Below are 18,473 nucleotides of genomic sequence, written 5' to 3'. Positions count from 1 at the left end.
CTAAAACTGATCAACACACTTGCACCCTTCAGTTCACAGCCCTCCCATCTCTGGGTTTACTGCAAAATTCTTCCCAGGGGAACAACCTTGAACACTTTGAGTCATGCCTGCCTCCTCTCTCACATTATCGCACAAGCTTTTCTGAGATTGCCATTTCTCTGCAATACCCAACTCATTGCAAATCCCATCACACAACAAAATACTAGTTTTCTATGGAAGGCAAGGTGCAATAGCAACTGCTGACAATAACGCAGGTCTTAAAGGTACTGCACTGGCTGCCAATTTGTCTCCAGTCTGAATTGAAGGCAGTGGTGATTCAAAGCCCAAGTAGCCTGGGACCTCAATACTAGTAAGAGTGCCTTTCCCTATAGATACCTGCTTATGGATTTAGATCTGCCAAAGGACTCTCCTCTGCAGCCCACCAATGAGGGTAATACAAGGAGCAAGGTTATGAGAGAGGACCTTCTTAGCTGTGGCATCCCACCTGGCACATAGGTGTATATATAGCTCTGTGTGTGTGTGTTTGTGTGTGTGTATGTATCCCACCCTTTTCTTCTGAGATTACAGAGAGGCAAACAGATAAAGCAATACAAACAATGTAAACAATTCCAAATTAATATCAATAAACAATTTAAATAAGATTGAGCACATAGTTAAACTCTTTTAACTCTTCAAAGCTCTTTTAAGTTTTTGACTTGCTTAATAAGTTTCGGTCTCATTTAAATTATTTATTGATTTTAATTTGGAATTGTTTTCATTGTTTATATCACTTTTATCTGCTTGTCACCTTGTGATTTTAGAAGAAAGGGGTGGGGTACACACACACACACACACACACACAGCACTATACACAGAGAGAGAGAGAGAGAGGCGACCCATATATTAAGTAAGGGATCTGTTCTGGGCCTCTTTGCATAATATGAATTTTGGGTAAAATCTGGAATCCTATTTCTCTTACCTGAAAGAAATGATAAAGCATTCTCTCTAGGCATTTCTAGGTCCTCCAGCACAGTTCTGTGGTATCCGTCTGGTGGAAATTGACCATAGGGTCACACTGGAGGACCTACAAATGCCTAGAGAAGTGTTCTCTCTAGGATCTCTAGGTCCTCCAGCATGAGGTGTATGAATAAATATGACTTGGAGGTTTTCCCTTTTGCCTATTATCTGTCTGACAATGTTTTTTCTTTCTTAGGGGGCATATGGCAAGAGAGGCCGGAATGGAGTAGCTGGACCGCCAGGTCCCCTTGGACCCCCTGGGCAAGAGGTACAGAGAGCGTCTCATGTTTAAGTAGAAAGGGAGGATGGAGGGGTGAACTGTCTGTGCTGGAGAGGGAGTGTAGCTCAGTGGTAAAGCACTGCTTTGTCTGTAGAACAGGGTGGGAAGCATGTCATTGGCCCGTGACTTCCAACATTTCCCATGTGTACCTGTATGTCTAGAGCTGCTGAGACTTGCAGTCCAGCGATAGCTGGATATATGATTCCCAGCACAGCTATAAAAGATCTCAGGTTCAATCCCTGGCCATCTCCAGATAGAATTTGGAATGCTCTCTCTCTCTCTCTCTCAAACCCTGGAGAGCAGCTGCTTTTCACTGCACACTACAGCAATGTTGAATAAAATGGGTCTAAGGGTTGGCTTCATATAAAGCAACTTACTATTGGCTAAATCCAACTAGTAACTGAATGTAGGCCTATGTATCAGACGTACTGGGACAGAGTTCAGTGATAAGTGAATTGTACTCACTGGCTGGATCAGACCAGATGTCTATCTTATTCACTCTTCACACAGTGGTCAACCAGTTGCCTTATAAGAAGCCAACCAGCAGGACATCAATGCAATAGCACATTGTTGTGCATGGTCCACCACAACTAATATACTGCCCCATGGTGGTGTTATGACATGTTTTAAGTTAGCTCCAACAAATTATGAACTTCTTCTGGTACTGTATTTTCTTGGCCAGATTTATTCAGAGGAAGTTTGCCATTGCCTTTCTTTTGGGTCACCCAGTGGGTTTCTAGGGATGAGCAGAGATGAGCACCTGGGTCTCCTGAAGTCCTAGACCAACAAACCCCTCTCATACCGCCTCTTGTACTGGACGTCTAGTTGCCACTGAGAGATTCAACCAAATGTGTTCCATGCAAAAGGTCTCAGGTTCCATCCCTGGCATCTTGAATTGGGACTGATACTTTGAATTCTCAAAAGGAGTATATGACCAAGATGTTTTATGCTCAGCCAGTGAGTACAGTGCCTTGCTTAGAGTTTCCTCACCCACTGGGTCAAACTAATACTCATAAGGGTAACAAATGCCACACTTTACTACCCTTGGTGGCGCAGTGACTAAATGCCTGTATTGCAGCCACTCACTCACAAAACCACAAGGTTGTGAGTTCAACCCCAGCCAGGGGCTCAGGCTCGACACAGGCTTGCATCCTTCCACTAAAATGAGTACTCACCTTGTTGGTGGCACTTAGCTTATACATTGTAGATTGCTTTGGGAGTGCTTAAGTGCACTGAGAAGTGGTATAGAAATGTACTTGCTGTTGCTATTGCTGAACTACCAAAGGATTTTTTGTCTTGCTGTGAAACTCATGTTTTGTAATGCATTTTGGGGGGTGTGTTTCTTTTGCTTCTCAGGGTATGCTGGGTGCCCCTGGGATCAAAGGCAACAAGGTGAGTCACACCAGAGTATAGAGAGTAAACATCATCATTTTGATCAGAATGTCATCTACTGTGTTATATTTCAAAAGTAAACAAACAAAAGCTAGTACTTTCAGAGACATGTGCTGATGTAAAAGCAACCTGGGTGACAAAGGAAATGGGTCCAATCTGTTGTTAGCCCCAACTAGAGCCGTTGAATCAGTTGTGTTTACTTATGTGTTGACTCAGCATCCAATACTGAATTCACTCTAATTAAGACGAGGGATGTAATTCTTCACTAAGTTTATTCTCAAAGGAAGCAATGAGTAATTATAGCAAATTCCTTCCTTCCTTCCTTCCTTCCTTCCTTCCTTCCTTCCTTCCTTCCAAAATGACACATTTTTCCAAGCCTATTCACAATTCAGGATTTATTCTATGCAAAATTCACATATGGGTTTTTTGCACCAAAAAATCTGCACAGATGATAATGTTCTCAATAAAAATATGATTTCCCATGCAGAAAAATCCTCTACCGATCACCCACATGTGAATTTTGCATGCAATAATTCCTAAATTGCACCATTTTGTGTGCATGACACTGCTTTTTCTGTGCCGTAATTACTGTTTATGCACAGATATCATTTTCTAAATAGTTGTCTATATTTCTGCATAGAAAAGGCTGTTTCTACGCAAAAGAAGCACAGCAAATTTTGTGTAGAATAAGTACCTGTCAGAACTGCCCAATCTTCACAGTTCGGTAAATCAGTCCTCTATATTCAAAGAGCAAAACTTTATTTCAGCAACTGGAGAAGTTAAAAGTAAGACATCTTCAGACAGAATTTCCATTATCTACAAACACATGCATAACACAAACAATGTCCTGCCTTTCAGTTTCATGGGATTTATCTTAATTTAAGATCTTTCAACCAGTCTTGCTTGTCTGCCTCCCTCATACACTTTTGCTTTTGCCCCCGTCTTTCTTTTCCCATGAGATCGCCTTTGAAACTCAGTACCAATATCTTCCTACACGCATCTGTGCATTCGGATAGTTTAGATTAAGTGTATTAACTGTGTGCATTGTTTTATAGTATAAAGATTAGAATTAGTATAATGGATAAGTTGTTTATTTTTAATTCCATGCTTGTGATTTTAGATTGTACGCCTTAGGCAGTTTTATTTTCTTTGGACAATTATGTAAAGTGCTGTGTAAAACTTACTGTGCTATATAAATAAACTTTATATAGACAGGCAATTGTTTTGTCTTTGAATCAGCACTGTGACTCCCATGACTTCTCATAAAACCCCTATTCTACATACATAATACATGGTTATGGTAAAATCTAGTATTTTATAATATTTGGCCATTACATATCACTAGGATGACAGGAATAATGCACAACCTATGGCAAGATCTGACAGTTTCTGACAGTACCAAACTACGAATATTCTCATCAGTCTGGGATCCTTCTCCGCAGGATTTTTCGTCATTAGAAAAACGGGGGGTTTTGTGGGGGGGGGGGGTTGACAATTTGTAGACTAATTCCAAATACTCTTTCTATCTCTAGTTCAGACCAACCAGCGAGATTGTACCATGTAGAGATCTTAAAATCTAATACTTGATTTTCCTGCATTTGAGTCAAATGCATTGTCTTAGAATGAATACATTGTTTTCCCAGAAACAATCCAAAGACTTTACTGCATAATTTCATGGTTTCTTTCTGTTTTTCAGGGGGATACTGGTCTTGGCAAACTGGGCCCAAGAGGACCGCGTGGCTTCCCTGGCCCCCGGGTAAGATGTCCCATCACTACAATACCTTTCAATGCTTTCTAATCTCTCTTTTTAATACAATTACCAGCTTGGTAGATGAAGGGAATGCTGTGGATATAGTATATCTTGATTTCACTAAGGCCTTTGACAAGGTTTCCCATGACATTCTTGCAAACAAGCTAGTGAAATGTGGGCTTGACAAAGTAACTGTTAAATGGATCTGCAACTGGTTGACCGGCCAAACCCAAAGGGTGCTCAGCAATGGCTCTTTTTCCTCCTGGAGGGAAGTGACCAGTGGGGTCCCACAGGGCTCTGTCCTGGGCCCAGTGCTATTCAACATCTTTATCAATGACCTGGATGACAGAATTGGGAGCACACTTATCAAATTTGCAGATGACACCAAATAAGGAGGAATAGCTAATACTCCAGAGGACAGGATCAAAATTCAAAATGACTTTGATAGATTGGAAAGCTGGGCCAAAGCTAACAAAATGAACCCCCGGATTCCTTGTGATTGGGTGGGCTATAAATACATCTTATTTATTTATTTATTTATTTATTTATTATTCTACATGCTTCCAAACACTTTCCTATTCACACCTTCATCTTCATATACTCTTACTCTCTACAAACTTACTCTACATTTGTTATTTGTGGTTTTTCAGGTTATGTGACCATGTTCTACAAGTGCTTATTCCTGAGGTTTCACCTATATCTGTGGCTGGCATAATTCTGAGGAATGCAAGCCACAGATACAGGTGAAATGTCAGGAATAAACTCTTCTAGAACATGGCCACTTAACCCCCAAAACCCGCAAAAAACTATGGATGCCGGCCATGAAAGCCTTCGACTTCACATTACTCTACATTCATTCTACCTTCCTTCTTGTCAATACTGGCTCTATTCTAGTTGCCTTTGTAACTTTCTTTTAGTCATACGTTTCATACATTTTCATATGACTCCATCTACCCCTCTGTCCCCGCTTTTTCTTTCTGCACATTTGCCATCCCACCTTAATAACAGGAGAACCAGTGTGGCATAATGGTTTGAGTGTTGGACTATGACTCTGGAGACCAGAGTTCGATTACAGGCTCAGCCATGAAACCTACTTGGTAATCTTGAGCTTGTCACATACTCTCAGTCTCAGGGAAGGCAATTGCAAACCTCTTCTGAACCAATCTTGCCAAGAAAACCCCATGATAGGGTCTCTTTGGGTCACCATAAGTTGGAAACGACTTGAAGGCATGAAACAACACACTATAAAAACACCGTATGAGATTGCACGCCAAGACTAGAATTGCTCTGGAAACAACAGTGGCTTGTGGATAGATATTTATTGCCTGGTACCCTTTTTGTATCAACCTGTTGGATGACAGAAGGCTTGCTCACAAATTCAGGGAGACACTGGGGACCTAAAACTTAACAAAGTCATAATGTCAACATCTGTTTCAAATCCAGGTGAACCCATTTTGGGGAGAGGGAAGGGGAGGAGGAGATGAGATTTTTGCATCGTAATAACTGGAGTTTGTTAATTTTTTAAATAAAAGGCAGGGATTTGGTGCTGGGGATATTACCAAGGAAAGTGCCAACCTATGCATTCTCGTATTCATGTCTGTTTAAAGCACGGATTAACTACCTACTTTTATTGTGATGAGAAAGCAGTCGGATGGACTTGGTCAAAAATGTTCTTCATTTAGATTGAGGTGTCAGGGGAGAATGTGATTATTTCATGCCTAAAAGTGTCCATCTAATGCCAGTGGCCTGTTGGTTCTATATCACTGAGGTGGTGCATCTATTCCAGGTTTTAATCTGATTGCAGTTGGCCTTCCACATTTGTGGCTTTGACTTTTGCAGATTTTATTATTTACAGTTTTGATTAATATTTTCTCTCTAGGAATCTCTAGGTCCTCCAGTGCAACTCTACCAGAGGTTGACCATAGAGTTATGCTGGAGAACCTAGAAGTTCTTAGAGGAGACACTACTCTTGCCATTTGTAGGTCCTCCAGCATGATTCCATGATCAATCTCTGGCAGATATTGATCATAGAGTTGTACTGGAGGACCTGGAGATTCCTAGAGAGATGTTCTCTTAGGTAAAAAGAATAGTGTTTTTTTTAATATTGGTTGGGAGTTCTTCATCCCTAACTCCAGTGAATGTGGAGGGACCAGTGTATTAAAGAAGAGGTTCCAGATGTTGGACCTTTGGGGAAATGTGATTCTGGACCTTGGATAACTCCTCTGATAATCAAGCTAAACTTTGGAGTGGAATCACTGTCCTACAGACATGGAAGCCATTATTGGCTCTAAAGTCTGGAATAAAACCCAGAGTGGATTCACTACATGCTAACATCAAAAGCATTGAGCACTCCATGGGGAATTTTGTTTACTGGTTTGAATTATGGCTTGAAAAGAACGTTGCTTTATTCCAGGCGACGGCACAGTTTTATTGACTGGGTAAAATAAGACATGCATGACTATATATAACATTGCCCTATAAAGATAAGGCAGGGGAGTGCGTCAGTTGATACATTGACAGATAGGAGAGCAAGAGCTGCAACATTTAATCCATTGTTCTATTAGATTCATTTAAAGATTTTTCATAGAATAAAAGGCGGGGATGGGTGGAGATGCCAATTTTTGTTTTCTTCCCTTTATCATTTTGCCAGCCTTAAATTTGGGGGGGGGGGGGTGTATGTGCATGTGTGTGTTTACTTTAACATCAAATTCCACATTTTAAGTTTACACATCAATTTGTACCTTTTTTTGCTGTGCAAATTTCTCCAAATATCCATCCATCTGCAAACAGTGTAACTTGTCCAAGGTCACCCAATGGATATCTCTAGATATGGTTTGAGGGATAGTGTGGCATTGTGGTTTGAGTTTTGGACTAGGACCTAGGGAGACCAGGGTTCAGATCCTCGTTCAGCCACGCAAACTCCCTGGGTTACCCTGGGCAAGTCACACATTCTCAGCTTTGGAAGACGATCATGGCAAATGCCCCTGAGAATACCTCTTACCAGGAAAGCCTTAAGATGCAGTTACTATAAGTTGGAGGCTTGGAGTCACCTTGAGGGCATATAACAGCCACAGAAACAACAACACTGTGATTTTAAAAGCCTAGCTGAAATCCCTGTTGAAAGACAAAAACATTTGTTGCTGTTGCTGTTGTAGTTGTGCACCTTAAAGTCATTTTTGATTTATTGTAAGGCAACCCTATCATAGGACTTCCTTGGCATGCTTTATTCAGAGAGAGTGTAACATGTTCAAGATTTCCATGGCTGAGAGAGGATTTAAACTCTGGTCTTTTAGAATCCTAATCCCAAAACCTTACACTGTACTCACTCTCTCTCATAGAGTATTCTTAACAGGATTTCTACACAGGAGGTTTGCCACTGCCTTCCTCTGAGGCTGAGACAGTGTGACTTGCTCCAGATCACCCAATGGGTTTCCACACGTAAGGGAGGATTTCAACCTTGGTTTCCCAGAGCCCAAAAAAGCATTCCGGGCATGTATGTATCTGCAAACATGCACCGCACATCTGATGTATCAACTTTGGAGGCTCCTTCGTGGGCCAAAAAGTGATCAACCAGGTAAAGAATCAATAGTACCAAATGTACCCAGACACATCATAGATGTCTGGACCAAGCAGCTTCTGATATCTAAAGTACAAATGCCAGGCAATCTCCTATAGTCCTACAGAATGGCAAGACTATGTGGTTGGTGGCCTCCTCCTCAGTTTTAGGTTTTGGGTTTTAGCCAAACTTTAAAGGGACTTTCTATGGTGCTAAACCTATTTTGGGTTCAGGTTCTTGGATTGCTTCTTTGAAACTTAAGCTCATTGCCCTTGTTCATATGAAAGGCACTAACTGTCATTGATCTCAAAGGAAGGCAATCTCCAATGAGTGACCAAGTTCCAATCCATCACCAGATGTTTTGTTCAGGATAATGGTTTCATATCACATTTCAGCCTAAACCTTACTGATCACTCAATAAGGAGACCCAAGATGTCAGTAAATCCCATTGATTGACTCTTCCTTGTGTGTCTACTCTACCAATAGGTCAACTCTGGTTGGGATCAGTCAATAACACTGAGGCCTTGATGTTCCAGTCGGCTGACCAAACTGCAACCCATATTCACTTTATCCAGAACCTCACAAATTAATGTTTATTGAGCTCATGGAACCACCATTTTCATAGAACCACTTATTATACCTGTAACTTTTCTTTAACAGGGTGAAGAAGGAATTGTGGGTGTTCGTGGCCCCGTTGGCATGATGGTAAGATATAAGAATCAGCCTTATATGTAAGGTTGTCTGCAGTACACAGTTATATCCATTCCATGGTACTTTAACTGCTATAGGACTATTCTACTCAATCCTGGGATTTGCAGTTTGATGGAGGGCTTAGAATTTCATGCAGATGAATACAGAAGTTGTTTAGCAGAGAATTCTAGGGCTGCATCTACATGGTAGAAATAATGTAGTTTGACACCACCATTTTATGTGTTGTTCCTCCATCCTGTGGAATCCTGGGATTTGTAAATTTACAAAATCAAGACAAGAGACTGTAGGTAAATGGTGGAACCATGGATGGAACACTTTATTAATGGGAAAAACTGGCAATGAAAATGAACACACTACAAGCATCAAATAGATCATTTGAAGAAAAATCGTTCCCCCTCTTAAATTATGTCAACCCTCTTTCCCAAAGGACATTGCAACCATGGAGCTCTTACAATCCTTTGAAGATATACTTTATGTGCTTTAGAAACTCTTTAGCCCCAAATGATTTCCATCATTATTCAACAACAACAACAATATTTACACCAGCTGCGTCCCGACCTGGACCGGAAGGACCTTGAAACTGTAGTACATGCTCTGGTAACCTCTCGATTGGATTTCTGCAATGCGCTCTACATGAGGCAACCCTTGTACCAAACCCAGAAGCTACAGTTAGTGCAGAATATGGCAGCGAGATTGGTTGCTGGTTGTTCCAGGTCTGACCATATAACACCCATCTTGAAAGATCTTCATTGGCTGCCTATTCGCTTCCAGGCTCAATACAAGGTGTTGGTAATGACCTATAAAGCCCTAAATGGCTTGGGCCCAGGATATTGGAGGACCACCTCTCCCCATATAATCCGCCCCGCACACTCAGGTCAACAGGGATGAAATTGTTGGAGGTCCCAGCGACACGCTATGCGAGGACCTCACAGAGGGCATTCTCTATCGTGGCCCCCAGATCTTGGAATAGTCTCCCAGATGAGCTCCGCTCCACCACATCTTTAGCTCTTTTTAAAAAGAACCTGAAGACGTATTTCTTTTCCCAAGCCTTCCCACCGTGAAAAATCATTTTTTTCTTTACCCCTCTTCATTGATGACCCTGGAATGTATATATCGACTTCTCCTTCTATCTGGCCCTTTTGTTGTTAGTATCATTGTGTTGTTTTTAATGCTGTTTTTAATTGATTCTATTGGAATGTTTTTTATATATAATTGTTCGCCGCTTTGATCAAAATTTTGGAAAAGCGGGCTACAAATAAACTATATTATTTATTTATTTATTTATTTATTTATTTATTTATATCCCGCCCCATCTGCACTCAGGCAATTGGAGTGGCTTACAGCTTTAAAAATTATAGCAATCATATCCCCCAACCATCCTTCCCTTAAAATAGGATTAAACATTTTACACTTTAAAACATGTTAAAAGGTAATTAGCAATTTAAACAGTAGATAAAAACAAACAAACAAACAACAATAGACAAGCAAACAGGGTTGATCCATTACTTTCTCTCAATGTGTTAAATGTTGATGTTCTTCCACATTAAAACATTCAGTTGTAGTATTTAGCTTTGGCTTCTTGTCACTGTTTCCCCACTTGTTATCTTCCTTGTTTCATCACCATAATCATCTTTCTCCTCCTCTGCCAAAGTTTTGTGGTTCCCCATAAAAATACAAATCCTAGGATTCTGTAGGATGGAACCATGGCAATTAAAGTTGTGTCATTTCTCTTTTCCTTGCAGCTAAGGCCAGCTGCAAGTTCAGACTTAGAGTTCAGACTAAAACCGAGAGTAGCTTTGCCACTTCATTTACACTGGAGCTGTCCACCAGGAATAGCCCTGTAAGAGCTTTAAGTCCAATGCTGAGCTGCGCCATTGCTTGCTGTCTCGTTCTGCCCCGGACCCTGGAGAGACAATGTCAATCATCTTAGAAATTGTTACTTCCTATTGAAATGATCTCTTTTATGTATTCCCAGGGACAGATTGGCCTTGTGGGCCTGAAAGGTGAAAAGGTAAGCGGACAACCATTTTCTGCACAAAGGGAGCAGCCATGCAGACTTGATTCTCTTCTCCAGTCTTCTTGGATCTGAGCCATTATGCCCTATTTCTTTTAAAAGCACATTGGTGTGGTGGTTATCTAACACATCCTATCCTTCCAGCCTACACATAGCAATGGGCATACCTTACCATGAGACCATTCCTGATGGATCTGATCAAAAGTCTATCAAATCCAACATCTAGAATCAGTTGGTATAGTGTTTGGGGCAAGGGTGGGTAACTGTTAGAGGTTTGAGGACTGCATTGTCATGGGCTGCTGCCACACTGCAGAATTAATGCAGTTTGATACCACTTGAGCTGTCATGGCTCCATCCTATGGATTTGTAGTTTGTGGTGGCTCCAGAGCTCTCTGACCGAGAAGGCTAACTCTCTCACAAAACTACAAATCCCAGGATTCCATAGCACTGAGCTATGGCAGGTAATGCAGTGTCACACTGCATTAATTCGGCAGTGTAGATGCAGTCAGGGACTCTTGTCTAATAAAAGCCCATGAATCTGGTTTGTGGTTGCCTTAGGGTTTTCAACAGCTATTGGCACTCCTTCCTCCATCAGGATGACTGTGGTTGTCTCCTGACATGGAGCCAGATCTTTTAAAGACCAAAGACTCAGGTGCAATGAAAGTATTAATGAACAATTCCTTCATTTTCACTGGCACTTTTTAAATTGTATTTCTTTGTTTTAGGGTGATGTTGGCTTTCCTGGACCCAAAGGAGAAAGGGTAAGGGGTTCTCAAAGGAGTTAACACCATGGGATGAGGGAAGAGATAAAATCCAGAGTTTGGAAAATTTTCAGTGGCCCAGCTGCTGAGGGACTCTGAAAAGTATAGCCCAAAGGAAAGATTTTTCAGATTCCAGTTATCGTATATACTTGACTACAAGTCAACCTCATGTGTAAGTCGAGGGCAGGTTTGGGTGCCAAAATTACGGATTTTGATATGACCCTTGGATAAGTTGAGGGTAAAACTTAGGGGCATATAACAAAGGATCTAAAGGATGAATCGAAGCAAAACAATGTCAACGAACTTCCAAAATTCCAGCAGACATAACTCTTTGTGTTTACTCTTAACGCTGGATGGATGAGAGAGTAGAAGGGTTCAGTGCTCCCAGGACAGATTATACTCTTGCTTTTCACCAGGGGACGGTTCTTTCTTTTAAATAAGAGGTAAAGTACAGTACTTACATTGACCCGTGGATAAGTCGACTCAGGTTTTTTGGGTCAATTTTTTGACCTAAATTTCTAGACTTATACATGAGTATATACAGTAATTGACTGTCATAGAATGAATCGCTAAATTCCAATCTGCATATTATTCTGGAAGGTGGGTATCAGCTCAGTTCATGCTGGAATTTACAAAGATCAAAATCCTTATAGACGAATCAAACTGATACATTGCTGAGATATTTGCCACTACAAATATATTGTTTTCCCAAAATTCAGGGGTGCATTAAATTTTCGGGGGGGGGGGAGACCCACAAAAACAGCAGATGCATGAAAGAACAACCATGAACTGAATGCTTCTATTGCACCATAGCCAAAGAGTGCAAATGCATTGGTAAGGAACCTTGCAGACGTATAAAACACCAACAGGATTCCAGGGCAAGTGTGTGTGTTTGTTTGTGTGTTACATGATTATTAACATATAACAATCCTTTGTCCCAGAGTTGCCTGGAAAAGTGTGGGCTTTGCAGTGTCATCCTTATATCGTCTTGCCCCTGGTAGAGAGGAATAACCCGGTTGCTTCCATTTACCCAGAATCAAAGTCCTGCCACGTTGGCCTCCCACCAGAAACAGCATGACAGAAATGGAGAGGTGGACTGCTCTCCTTTGAATCCTGCTCTGTTAAAAGTTGATGGCCAATTTGTCTCTGAAAGAAAAACCTTTCAAAGAAAGAAGGCCACCTGAGCTAGCGGCAAATTAATTCTGGATCGTCTCATACTGGAGGAAGAGCCTTTTTCCATCATAAAGGAATCAGTAATGCCCTCTCAGAAAGGAAGTGTGAATAAAACATGGCAGTAAGGAGGCGGATTAAACAGCATGGGAGAGATCATTAAGTCAGGGACGTTCATCGACTGAAGTATTTTCTAACTTTAGACATCATTTATTGTTGCCTCATCTGTTTCAGAAGACCAAACCAGGGGGGGCTGTTTGTCCTTCTTTTCAATTGAATTGCTTTGTAAGTCAAGAAGAGCTGGTTACCAACTGCAAGCAAACCCTCTCCATCCTGGGCCCAGCAGGTTCAGTTTCTGGTTCTAGGGGAGCATCTACACTGTAGAAATAATGCAGTTTGACAGCACTTTAAGTGCTGTAGCTCCATCCTATGGAATCCTGGGATTTGTAGTTTCACAAGATCTTTTGTCTTCTCTGCCAAAGAGTGCCTGTAGCTTTGTGTAGCCTCACAAAGCTACAAATCCCAGGATCCTGTAGGATGGAGCCATGGCAGTTAAAGTGCGGTCAAACTGCATCATTGCTACACTCCAGACACACCTTTGGACTCTTTCACCCTGTGCAGTTATAGCACTGTGATTCCACTTTGACTGCCATGGTTCCATCTTATGGAGTCATGGGATTTGTAGTTTAGAGAGGGGCATTTAAAATGGTTGGTCAGGGATCTCTAGTGCCCCACCAAACTACAAGCCCCAGGATTCCATGACAGTTAAAGTGAATACTAGGGCTATAACTATTGAGTAATGGTTGCTTTTAAGGCAGGGGATAGGCGTATGAAAGAGCAGAGAAGATAATAAGGAAGGTTGAGTGGCTACGTGTTTGAAGAAAGAAACAGTGACCATGAGAAAAGGATAGTTAAACAGTGGCTGTGTTACACCACCCTTTTGCGGAACACCAACATTGTGCAACTGATGTTGTGTCTGTCCATGGGCTTGATACTTGTCCTGTTTTGCAATGTGAAGACACCGATAAATGATAATGCGCCATCCAAGAAGGAGCAACTACATGCCTGGAATCCTGTTGGTGAGTCCCAACTGGAGTAGATGCATACAGTCAATTGTTGGTTGTGCAATGCATCGGCCAATCCAAAAGATTCAATGGCTCTCCACTAGTCAGGACTGATGATAGAATTTAGATCTATATAAAATGATTAATCTGGGGAAACTCAGCTTATGCAACTATGAACTGAATGTACTGATTACATAACAACCCCCAAATATTATACCCACTTGTTTAATATATGTATATGATATATCAACAAGAGAATGGCCAATAATTAAGATCTCCCTATCTCTTCAATTGCCCAGTCTCCCTGTATTCACTTCATGGATGTGTTTCCACTAACACATCCATGAAGTGAATACAGCAGACCATTGGTGTCCACTGGGGTTTGGTTCCAGGGCCCCCTATGAATACCAAAATTCATGGATGCTCAAGTCCCATTCAATACAATGGCATAGTAAAATGGCATCCCTTCTATAAAATGGCAAAATCAAAGTTTGGTTTTGGGAATTTATTGGACCTGGGACGAATTTGGGAATGTTTTCAAGCAGTGGATGTTCGAATCTATGGGTGCAGAATCTATGGATTTGAAGAGCTGACTGTATACCTGTTACAAAATAAGCAGAAAGAAAGAAAGAAAGAAAGAATTGAATGTGTAAGGGACCTTACACAGGTATATTACACCAACAGGATTCCAGTCAATGTATTAAAAAGGGATGGAATATTGCATTATTTTTTGTTACCTTTAAATTATGAAAAAGTAATATTGCTGGTTGTTCTTGGGTGCAAAAGTAACAAGCATCAATATGAATGGTGCTTTAAAATGTGTTAGTTCCAAGCTCTGACACAGCTACATGCAACATGTCATAGTGATGGGCATTTTGCTGGTTAAAAGCATGATTTGCCTATTATTTGCCTCTGGCTTTACTTTTAGCTCTGGCTCATAAATGAATGCACAACACAGAGACTCCTCTCTCGTCTCTTTATACCTTAGGGAGATCCCATGACGATCTTTGGACCTCAAGGCTACAAAGGCAATAAAGGAGATCCAGTAAGTGTTGACATTTGCTTTTTCTTGGGAGGCAGAGGTTCCTGGCAACTATTTTTACATAAGAGAGTTTTTATTTTTGCTGTTAATTTTTTAAAATTAATTTTCACAATAAATTCTCAAACAATAATCAAACGTACATCTAATATTGCTTATCCACAATTCAAACCTTATGTAGCTATCAATTATTCTAAAATGTCTTATAATTTTTATCACATTCAACTCCTGCCTACTTCCTTATCTTTAATAACGTCTCCATTTTCCTTTTTTATTGACATTCCATTGTGTGACTTCCGCACAAGAGATCTCCAGCAGACCAGCCGAATATGATGGCACCGAACTACAAATCTCAGGATTCTGTAGAATAGAGCTGTGGCAGTTAAAGTGGTGTCAAACTGCTTTAATTCTGCAGTGTGGCTAGATCCTGAGTCTACAAAAGCTTACCTAGCCCTTCCTTCCTTCCTTCCTTCCTTCCTTCCTTCCTTCCTTCCTTCCTTCCTTCCTTCCTTTCTCTTTTTCAACTCAGAGGTGCTACAAGATCCAGTTACAAAGCCTCTAGGATATATCATCTGTGGAGATGGGGACAGAGAGAGAGAGAGAGAGAGAGAGACCCGTTCATCCACATCCAAACTGTATGTGGTTCTGGTGGTAGTATAGGAGGAAGAAATGTTTCCAGCTGTGTTAGAATTGTGCAGAGAGGAGGGAAGAACAGTCCTTTTAAACATTTAAAATTGGAATTAATAGAAGTTCGGGCAGCAATCCCTGACATTTCAGATTCTCTTTAGCTTTTAATGAAATCTGATTTTTAATGCTGCTCTTTCCCAGTGATGTTTCTTTTTACTGCTTTTAGTGATTTGTTGAGCTTTCTGCATGATATGACTACCTTATATTCGTATTTTTCAGAGTTAACTTTTAAAATGTTGTCGGCTGCCTTAGCAGTTAGGATATGACAAAGCAGAGGCAGCAGTAAATCCAAAGTCAGTGGGGCAGTGAGTCTGGCCCAGGTTTTACTCTGTACTTTAAAGGAACTGTCCAAGGTGCTGAACCATATCCAAAACTATATAAAGGTCATGGAACACACAGACATGGAACGCACAGCAGTCACTGAATAAGCCTAAGTTTGAATTCCCTGGAAGCATGTTCCATTATTTCTTCAAAGGTTGCTGATCTTGATGCAAATTGTCAGGGCCAGGCATAAGGTGACCAGATGTCATAACTGCAAAAGAGGACAAGACACCACAAAATGTGGGACATTCAACAAACTGTGATGTCAAACTGCATCATTTCTTCAATGTAGATGCAAAAAAAGGAGTTCTGATACAGATTTCCCTCGACCAGGTGAAGAATGTACCATAATCGTTTCTGATTTTTATTCAGGGTGAAAGGGGTCCTCCAGGGTTTGATGGAGACAAGGGTGAGAAAGGAGAAGATGGACCTGCAGGGGAAAAGGTACCTGTGTTTTGTCAAGCTACTAGGTTCTACAGAGACCTTTGGAAAGTTTTGAGGGCCTGGCTTCATTCCCCTACTGGATGCCATCCAGTCTGGGACAGGGAGGTTGGTAAGGATATATAGCCAACTCCCTTAAAGTGCTTTCCTGCCGCTCCTGCAGGGGAGGATACCTATAGCCCAATGTCAGTATATTCATGAGTTTGATCTGGGTTTTAGTGTGGAGTTTGAAGGACTTGTCCAAGGTAATGGATCTATTTGGGAGTCAGTTCCTTTAGAGTTCCTTTTAAAGGCTGGAGTAGTTTGAGTGCCCCGTTCACATAGTCACCATCAGCCTCCACTTCACTGATATAGGTTGCATCTACACTGTAAAAATAATGCCACTTGACACCACTCTAAATGCTGAAGCTCCATCCTGTGGAATCCTGGGAACTGTAGTTTTAGAAGGTCTTTAGTTTTCTCTGCCAAAGAGCGATGGTGCCTCACAAAACTACAAATCCAAGGATTCTGTAGGAGGAGCCTTGGCAGTTAAAGTGGTGTCAAATTGCATGATTTCTTCCACTGCAGATACACCTATCTTTATAGAGGAACATAAGATATGTCTATGCTCCAAGGAGGTTACATTGAATACTAGTAACAGCCTTATGGAACACACTTATACGGAGGATATAAATAGATGTAACCTTAAACTGAACTCAGTTGGGCTAGTGAGTTTGCTCAAGCTCATTCACCTAAACTGGGTTTGGCTCCCTTATTCCCAAATCTGGAAGCTTCCTTGGTCTTAATTGTCCTTTCGATCAATAGCTCATAGATTGTGCAGTCCCTTGGATACTTTAAACGCCCATTGCATGCACCTTCTGCGTGCTCTGTGCAGGCAATGAAAACACTGATTTTATGCAGTTTGTTTAACTGTTTGATGAAATGTGCTCTGTCAGCTTCCATTTCCCCAGCTTTTATCTGTTTTTGACATTACCTGTCTCCATGTGTCTCCTCCTCCTTTCTTTTCTCCCTCCAGGGTGTGAAAGGAGAAGCTGGGTCAAAAGGAGTCATGGGTCTTTTTGGCACAAGAGGGCCAGTGGGTCAGAAGGTCAGTACCATGATTCAAGTGTTCACCTGTGACCTGCCTTGGACAGGTATAAGTGTATGGAAACTAAGCCTGTACAGAGCTAGCATGGTGTAGTGGTCTGAGTATTGGACCATGACTCTGGAGACCAGAGTTCAAATCCTTGTTCAGTCCTGGAAAACCTTTGGGTGACATTGGGCAAGTCACACTCTCTCAGTCTCAGTCCCAGAGGAAGGCAAACTGCACAAATCTTCCCAAGAAGATCCAAGTTGGAAATGACTGGAAGGCATGCAGCAACAAACAGCCAAGCCCTAGTCTTAGATACATGTTGTTGTATGCCTTCAAGAGATAGGACAACCCTAATAATAATAATAATAATAATAATAATAATAGTATATTTATATTTTCTCACCTCTCTCAGATGGATCGAGGGGGATTCCAATCTAAAAACTACATACAAACACATTAATAAAATACAATAACAGTGATAATTCTATTAAAAACTAACACATTGTCAAGTGACAGTGACAATAAAAGTATACAATGATCAAGGAGTGGAGCGATGTCTCTTAGACAAGATCAGGTGGGTAAGTTCGCTGGAAGAGATCCATCTTAAGTGCCTTCTTAAATGCTTCCAAGGAGGTAATAATAAGATGGATCACTTCCAGAAGACTATTCCACAATTTCGGAGCAGCTACAGTAAAAGCTCTTTGGGAAGTTGACACAAGTCTGATTGACTGATGCTCTAACAGATTCTTCCCAGTTGTTCTGAGTGCAGGGTGGATTATGTAGGGAGAGGCGTTCCTGCAAGTACCTCGGGCTCGAACCATGTAGGGCTTTAAAGGTAACAACCGACACCTTATACTGCACCCGGAAGCAAATCAGCAGCCAATGAAGAGATTTTAACACAGGTGTTATGTGGTTAAACCTGGAAGAAGTGGTGGCAAGTATGGCTGTCACATTTTGGACCAATTGAAGCTTCTGAACTTGGTATAAGGGTAGCCCCATGTAGAGTGCATTACAGAAATCTAGACAAGAGATTACCAGCATATGTACCACTGCTTCAAGGTTCTTTTGGTCCAGGTGGCGTATCAACCGAAGTTGGTACCAAGCACTCCTGGCTGTCACATCCACTTGAGATGACAACTGTAGGGACGAGTCCAGGAGTACTCCCAAGCTGCGAACTTTGTCCTTTATGTGAAGTGTGACCCCGTCCAGGACTGGTTGA

The 18,473-nt window shown here is 41.3% G+C and overlaps 1 protein-coding gene across 1 annotated transcript in view; it reads left to right on the top strand.

Annotated features, from left to right (window-relative positions):
• Positions 1-18,473, top strand: part of LOC121930871 (collagen alpha-1(VII) chain-like) — a 178,021-nt gene that overhangs the window by 117,600 nt on the left and 41,948 nt on the right. Inside the window, exons 68-76 of the mRNA XM_042467818.1 lie at positions 1,193-1,264; positions 2,633-2,668; positions 4,365-4,424; positions 8,635-8,679; positions 10,661-10,696; positions 11,425-11,460; positions 14,683-14,739; positions 16,114-16,185; positions 17,198-17,269. Of these exons, the coding sequence (XP_042323752.1) occupies positions 1,193-1,264; positions 2,633-2,668; positions 4,365-4,424; positions 8,635-8,679; positions 10,661-10,696; positions 11,425-11,460; positions 14,683-14,739; positions 16,114-16,185; positions 17,198-17,269 (486 nt within the window). The remainder of the gene's footprint in view (positions 1-1,192; positions 1,265-2,632; positions 2,669-4,364; positions 4,425-8,634; positions 8,680-10,660; positions 10,697-11,424; positions 11,461-14,682; positions 14,740-16,113; positions 16,186-17,197; positions 17,270-18,473) is intronic.

This window comes from Sceloporus undulatus, chromosome 5, assembly GCF_019175285.1.
Source record: "Sceloporus undulatus isolate JIND9_A2432 ecotype Alabama chromosome 5, SceUnd_v1.1, whole genome shotgun sequence".
Lineage (NCBI taxonomy): Eukaryota > Metazoa > Chordata > Lepidosauria > Squamata > Phrynosomatidae > Sceloporus > Sceloporus undulatus.
This window is presented reverse-complemented; position numbering and strand designations above follow the sequence as displayed.